The sequence below is a fragment of the Chrysochloris asiatica genome, unplaced genomic scaffold (genome assembly GCF_000296735.1).
Source record: "Chrysochloris asiatica unplaced genomic scaffold, ChrAsi1.0 scaffold00324, whole genome shotgun sequence".
NCBI lineage: Eukaryota > Metazoa > Chordata > Mammalia > Afrosoricida > Chrysochloridae > Chrysochloris > Chrysochloris asiatica.
In genome coordinates this window covers 914,126-922,138 of record NW_006408842.1, presented here as the reverse complement: position 1 = coordinate 922,138, position 8,013 = coordinate 914,126, and the positions used below count along the sequence as shown (strand labels likewise).

The 8,013-nt window shown below is 43.6% G+C and overlaps 1 protein-coding gene across 1 annotated transcript in view; it reads left to right on the top strand.

The window, feature by feature from the left end:
• SLC45A2 (solute carrier family 45, member 2) overlaps positions 1 to 8,013 on the top strand; it is a 32,290-nt gene that overhangs the window by 20,203 nt on the left and 4,074 nt on the right. Inside the window, exon 5 of the mRNA XM_006875390.1 lies at positions 4,522 to 4,733. Coding sequence (XP_006875452.1) covers positions 4,522 to 4,733 — 212 coding nt within the window. The remainder of the gene's footprint in view (positions 1 to 4,521; positions 4,734 to 8,013) is intronic.

Sequence of the window (8,013 nt, the reverse complement as noted above, 5' to 3'; positions counted from 1 at the left end):
ATGAGTCAGAACATCAACACTTACCAACAACAACCCTCGCTGTCATTGCCCACCCCTGATACTCACTCCATAGACTGTCTTTCTCTATGTGTTCACCATGGCTCATGGTTTCCTTTTACCTGAGCTGCTCTTGCTATTTTCCCACTTAGACAACTTCTCATCATATGTTTAGACCCAACTCAAATACCACTTTTTCTGTGAAAACTTCCACTCTCTCTGTATCCCAACCCCATCCTGGGCAGAAACAATCCTTTCTTTCAATTCCAGAGCACAATCAGTAGTTAACTCTTAGCTTTGGACCCAACACATAGCTTCTGCTACAGATTCAGTATTCCCATCTAGGTAGAGAATGGTGTGTTAACTGAAGGTATGGTGAGAAGGGACTTGTGTTCAAGCACAGTAAGAACACTTAGATCAACAAGAATAGCAATACTATTATACACTGTTGTTGTAAAGTGCCGTCGAGTCGGTTCCAACCCATAGTGATCCTGTACAGACTTTCTGAGGAGCAGCTGGTGAGCTTTAACCACCGACCTTGCATTTCAAAAGGCTTTGCAGGCTGGTGCATTAACCCACAGCACCACATCAGGACTCCACTATTATATATATATATACACACACACACACCACACACACACACTATACACACACACACATATATGCTTGGTAAGATGGAGGGTCAGAGAAAAAGAGGAAGACCTCCAATGAGATGGATTGGCCAGGTGGCAGCATTAATGGACTCAAGTGTGGCAGCGGTAGTAAGGTTGGCCCGGGATTGGACATTGTTTCGTTCTGCTGTGCATGGGGTCGCTATGAGTCGATTCTGACTTGATGGCACCTAACAATAACAACAACAATATGTATTTCATGGAGTCCTGGTGTAGTGCTGTGGGCTAATGCATCAGACTGCGAAGTTGTTTGAACTGCAAAGTCGGTGGTTCAAGCTCACCAGCTGCTCCTCGGAAACCCTATACAGGGTTGCTATGGGTTGGAATCGACTCAACGGCACTTAACAACATATATGTTTCATAAGCAGCTCTGGTAGTGTAGTGATTACCAGTTGGGCTGCTAGCCTAAAGGACAGGAATTCAAAACTACCAGCCATTCCACAGGAGAAAGATCAGGTTTTCTGCTCCTGTAAAGATTTACAGCCCCAGAAACCCTATGCAGGGTAGCTATGAGTCGGAATTGACTCCGCGGCACATAACCACCACCATATATATTTCATATCAAACATGATTATTCATAGCTGGAGCTAAAACCAGCCATTTCCCTCCAATTCTAACAAGAGGCACACGACTAGCACTGAGTATCAGACCCATCAGAGGGCAAGTCAACTCAACCCTTAAATGTATTGATTTTTATTCATGAATGAAGCATTTTTTGCCAGGCTTTCAGTCTTCATACTGAAGTTACTTTTATTTGCAAATATCTCTCCAACTATCCATCTTTGCCTTCTCTTCAACTGGCCTACACACTTAGATAAGAGGATTTCTCTAATGAATACAGATGGAATCTTTTAAGTCCTAAGACATCTTGAGTTACATTTCTCCATAAGTGTAAGCATTAAGCAAATAGAAATGGACCTGGCTTCATACTGCTCTCCTTCTCGGCCTAGACAACAGCCCTTCAGGCACACCATGACTGTAATGGAGGAAGCAATGCTCCCAGCTTGTCATTTCTAGAGTTCCGTCTTTCACTGGAAGGACTTGAAGCCATGCTTGGTTTCAGCATCGATTCACTGTGCTGCACAGTTACTTCTTGTCTACATGGTGGAGTGCAATAATTCCTTGGTTACACAGGGGATTTTGTTCCTGAAAGGGGCATTTCGTTTATTCCTGGGTTCATGGGTTCCCGAAGAATAGGGTAGGAGAGAGGTAAGGAGTACCCAGATTAAAACAGAAGAATAAGAGTTTCCTAGAGATTTTTCTTACCATTGGGAAAGCTATTCTAAAGAGTCTTTAAACAAAATTGTTTTAAAAAATTAAAATCAGCTCTACCAATACTTTTAAATGCTTTTGTGAACAGGTCAATTTTATCTGCTGGAAGGGCCATCAAGTTAAGAGTCAGCAATCTTGAATGCGGTTTCCATTCATTGAAAGAGCAATAGATGGATATATGATAGGTAGATAGACACAGTGATAGAGATAGAGAGACAGTCAGACAGAAATCTGCCATCAAGCCTCCTCTGATTCACAGTGACCCTATGTGTGAGAAAACGAAACCTTACCAGCTCCCACATCATTCTCATACTTGCTGACATAGTTTAGTCCAACGTTGTGGCTGTTACGCCAATTCTTCACTGACCTTCTCCTTCTCCAGACTTGGTGTCTTTCTCCGGGGATTGATTCCTTGTGATGATGTGTCCAAAGCAAGAGAGTTGGACAGTGTTCTGTCGTGATCCGTAGACGTTCCCTGACTACTTTTCAGAAGTAAATCACTAGGTTTTTCTTTCTAGTTTATCTTAGACTTACAGCTCCACTGGACCCTGTCTACCATGGGTGACCCTGCTGCTTGATAGCATAGCTTCCAGCACCCCAACCACTCATAGCAACATGCAAGCCACCCTAATATGGAAAGCTGACAGTGGGTGGTGGAGAGTAGCAATAGCCAGATGACTTGGATGTCTTCTACATGCTAGATGATTTCACTGGTATTTAATCTCTTTTGATTCTATAATAACCCTCAAGGAAAATTGTAGTGTTCCCATTATTCAGATTAAGAAGCTGAGGTTTTAAGAAGTTCAGAAACTTGTCCACAGACTGAGGGAACCAGTACTGAGGAGGTGCTGGGAAGGGCTGGCAAGTCGGGAAAAGGGTCTGCAGATCATTTATGCTATTACCTCCTGGTAAGGTGCTGTAGGATAAGCACTCAACCACTAGGTCAGGTTGAACTGCAAGAATGTTCGTTCAAACTCACCAGCTGCTCCTCATAAACTTGTCAAGGACCATTTGGATATTTATAAAATCATTCCTAAATCATTCAAAGTTATCACCTTAAAAATTAGCCTGCTGTATTTTGTCAAACATTTAACGAACCCACTCCAATATGATGGTTGGAACTGCAGTTGTCTTGCCAGACCAAATGATTTTGCAGGCCTTGTGTGGTCCACGGGCTGGACGTTCCCCATCCCTGCTATAGTAGATTACAAGCTGGATAGCTAACCACAAAGACAGCAGTTTGAATCTATCAGCTGTTCTGTGGAAGAAAGATGAAGCTTTCTGCTCCCATAAATCTTATGTTGTTGTTAAGTATCATCGAGTTGGTTTCAACTCATAGCAATCCTATACAGGGTTTCCCAGGAGTGACTGGTGAGTTTGAACTGGCAACCTTGCAATTCAAACTTTGTCCAGTGCTTTATCCCACATTGCCACACCAAGACCCCTACACAGCATCATTATGAATTAGAACCAACTCAACGATACACAACCACCATGACCACCTCCTTCTCTGGCAGTTAAACTGTGTTCAGGGAAACATGGATGACTTGAACCATTCTGAAAAGTTTTTGATATTTTCCCCAACTCAACTTTGGATCACGGGACCAAGGCAGGCTTATACAGGTACCCCTCGCATTTTGAAAGTTCACTTCACACTCCTTAGTTTTCATGAAAGATCTACATTAATACCTGCTTTTATTATCAGAAGAGGGGTTTTGCTCTTAGGAAAAGGGAGAAAAGTGGAACTAGTATTCAGTGTTTGTTTTGCAGTGAGCCCTTAAAGAGGCATTGCACACCCTGAGGTGGGGAGTGGCGCCCCCAAGCTCCTTCACTGGGAACTGCACTCAGCATCTTAGCCTCAACTTGCCATAGTTTAGAACTGTGTCTGCTAGTGTTACTTGGTTTTCATGTGTTATTTGGTTTGATTTTTTGGGTCTCCAATTTCTTTTCTCAAAAAAATTTATTAGTAATTGCATCTTCACTTTATCTTATCTTGTCTTACAAAAGGTTTCACAAGAATGTGGTACTTTCAGACAGTGGGAAAAATCTGTTTTGGTATTTTGGTCCCATTAGGCTAAATCACTTTGAATTAGAAGAAGGAAGAAAAGAAAAAAAACTCGTTGCCATTGCTTCAACTCTGACTCGTGGTGACCCTGAATGTGTCAGAGTAGAGCTGGGCTCCAAAGGTCTTCGATAGCAGCCAAGAGCAGTAACCCTTTGCACCACCCAGGGGGCTCCTCTGGGTCAGATTAACCCACAGTTTTCTTTCACATCTGGCAGCCCCAGGGGTGCATAGGCAAGGCGCCATGCCGAGTTTTTCCTAACCCCTCTAAAAAGAGCTAGAAAGGGCATGGTCCTTCACTGTGAAAAAGAAATTTCAAGGTTTCCTTTATGCAAAGGATTTAAAAGTGATTCCAGAAGCCAGCTGTTTCCAAGCACAGATAAGGCAGTCCTTTTGTTCCTGACTTGGTATCAAAGGAAGTCTCCGGATAAGTGTTTCTTCAAAAGAAAGGATTGTCTGGAATGCTTTGGTGTTGTGAGGCCCTGCTGGCTCTAATTTCACCCTTTCTTCTCTTTACAGACTTTCAGAAAGTGTTAGTCTCCTTCATGGGATTGAAGGGTCTTTACTTCACGGGCTATCTGCTGTTTGGCCTGGGGACGGGGTTCATCGGCCTCTTCCCGAATGTCTACTCCACCCTGGTGCTGTGCACTATGTTTGGCGTTATGTCCAGCACCCTGTATACTGTGCCCTTTAACCTCATAGCTGAGTACCACCGTGAGGAGGAGCAGCAGGTGTGTCATGAACTTCTGTTCTGGGTAACATTCAGATTTACCTCAAGGCTGGGAGGAAGGGTGGAGAAAGCACATAGTGGAGCTGGAAACTTAGACCACTAATAACAGATGGTCACTAGGATCGAGAGGAAGATGAGAGCGCCATCTCCCCTCATTCCTTCCCTCCTCCTTATTGAACCTCTTTTCTTATGATTAGCATCCCTGGGTGGTATAAATGGTTACATGATCAACTGTTAATTGAAAGTTTGAATCCACCCTGAGGCACCTTGGAAGAAAGGCCTGGCTATCTTCCATTGAATGGTCACAGCCTTGAAAACCCTAAGAAACAGCTCTCCTCTGCGTATATCCGTGTGCCCTGGGTTGGAATTGGCACGATGGCAATTGGTTTGGGTTTTGACTGTGTGTGCATGTGTGTGTGTGTGTGTGTGTGTGCCTGGAGAACAGCAGGGCAAGACCGGCCCCTTTATTTCTCTGATTAGAAAGAGGAGGCTTGAAAATTATGAGAAACCTGCACATAATCTCACATAAACAAAGAAAGGAGAACCAGGTCTTCTGACAATGGCTCTACCCAAAACCAAAAAAAACACCATTTGATTCCAACTCATAGCAACGTTATGTCACAGTAAATTGCTCTATAGGGTTTCTAAGACTGTAACATTTATGGCAGCAGATTGCCACAGTGTTCTTTCACAGAGCAGCAGGTAGATTTGAACTGCTGACCTTGTGTTCAGCAGCCAAGTGCTGTGACACCCTGGTTTCTCAACCAATCCGTAGGTGCTCTGAATTACCTGCCACTTTTCTGGGTGCTAACACAGGGGTGCACTGTGAAACTGCTGGGAGTTACCTGTTGAGAAACGGGGAGGGTGAGACTTTGTCTCACATACTTTTGACAAGTTATCAGGAGGGATCAGTCCCTGGAGAAGAACATCATGCGTGGTAAAATCGAGGGTCAGAGAAAAAGAGGAAGACGCCCAACAAGATGGATTGGCACAGGGGCAGCAGCAATGGGCACAAATAGAACCATAATTGTGAGGATGGCATAGGACAGGGCCTATGTTGTACATAGAGTCACCATGAGTCAGCACCAACTCGATGGCACCTAACAACATCAGTTGTTGTTGTTGTTAAGTGCTGTCATGTCATTTCTGACTCATAGCAACCCTACATAGGGTTTCTGAAGAATAACTGGTGAGTCTGAACCTCTGATCTTCTGGTTCAAACCAATCTTGTGATCCAGTGTTTATCCTACAGCACCATACCAGGACTCCTATTAACAACAACAATATTGGCTGAGTGTAAGAAATTCCTTGTCAATACTTTCTTGGAAGTCCTGGTTTGGGGAAGTCCAACCTTCTGTGCTGGAATTAAAGAAACGAGGAGGGAAGCTGGTCTCCTAGTAGTAATCCCCCCTGGACTTGCCGCAGATGGGCCTGCCTCAGTTACATCTTGTAACTCTGGTTTCAAAGCAAGGTCTTAACTATTTTCATGAGAACACAAACTTGGGTATTTCTGTTCTAAAATTGCCACCACTTCTTATTAAAATGTGCGACTTTTCCCTCATGAAAATAGGCTTACATTTCCTAAACTGGAACAGCAATCTACAAGCTAAAATGGTAACTCCCCGTCTAATCCATCACAGCCTAAAATTCAAAACCATAAGACACATCACAGAGTTGTCCATGTGAGGGCAACTCTGACCTTTCCCACCTTGTGGTATGGCAGGCACAGCAGGGCAGAGACACAGGAGAAGTTCACACCTTCCAACAAAACTTGTGAGACTGTTCTTCTCTCCAGCACAAAGTCACTAATGTTTCAATACATGATAAGAGCAGCTATAAAAGAGATAGTTGTCATGGAGAACTGTACCCCCAAGCAGAGATGGAAGTGGGATAAACTTGCAATGGGAAAATCTGTTGCAAAAGACCTTTTAAAAGTGTTAAGGAGCAAAGATGTTACTTTAACAGCTTGTTGTTGTTGTTAAGTGTTATTGAGTTGGTTAGACTCATTGTGAATATTGAAAGTGCCATGGGCTGCCAAAAGAACCAATAGATCCATTTTGGAAGAAGTGCAGCCAGAGTGCTCCTTGGAGGCCAGGATGGCCAAACTTTGTCTCTCATACTTCAGACATTGTCAGAAGGGACCTAGTCACTGGAGAAGGATATCATGTTTGGTAAGGTGGAGGGTCAGAGAAAAAGAGGAAGACCTTCCCCTCCCTCCCCTCAACGAGATGGATTGGCCAAGTGGCAGCATTGATAGACTCAAGTGTGGCAACAGTATTGAGGTTGGCCCAGGATTGGGCAGTATTTCATTCTGTTATGCATAGGGTTGCTATCAGTCGGTACTGACTTGATGGCACCGAACAACAACAACAAATAGGGTTTCCGAAGAGCTGCTGGTGAATTGAGCACTAAGGTACCAAACATCAGGATTCCAGCCATGGTATTTTCAATGTCCTCATATGCATGTGAAAAGTTGGACAAAGAATAAGGAAGAAGGTGGAAGAATTGATGCATTTGAGCTATGGTGTTGCAGAAGAATAGTGAGAGTACTATGGACTGCCAGAAGAACAAGTCCATCTGTCTTGGAACAAGTACAGGCATAATGCTCCTTAGAAACAAGGAGGGCAAGCCTTCGTTTCTTGTACTTTGGACACGTTGTCAGGAGAGACTGGTCCATGGAGGACATTGTGATTGGTAAAGAAGGAAGAAGAGGAAGACCCCCAATGAGATGGATTGTGCCAATGACCTGAAACATAACAACAGTTGTGAGGGTGGTGCAGGAGAGGACAGAGTTTCATTCTGTTGTGCATAGGGGATGTTACGAGTTGGAACCGACTTGATGGCACCTGACAACAACAATGCCACAATAAAATTATATGATGTCTGGACTTAGAGAGGGCTGGATTCAAATCCTGCCTCCCCCATTTTTCACCTGTATAGCACTAGGAATGCTATTTAATTATTAAGTATTATTTAAAACTTTTGTTTCATTTTAGATGCACTAATAGAGCCGTATCTGACAGTGTTTCTCTGCTATTCATAAGGTTTTCAGTGACTAAAGATTCGGAAGTAGTTCTCACTGTTTCTTCCTAGTCTGTCTTTGCCTGTAAGCTCATCTGAAACCTGTCCACCATGGGTGACCCTGTTGTTGTTGTTGTTAGGTGCCATCGAGTCGGCACCGACTCGTAGTGACCTTATGCACAGCAGAATGAAAAATTGTCTGATCCTGGTCCGATCCTGGGTGACCCTGCTGGAATTTAAAATACAGGTGGCATAGCTTT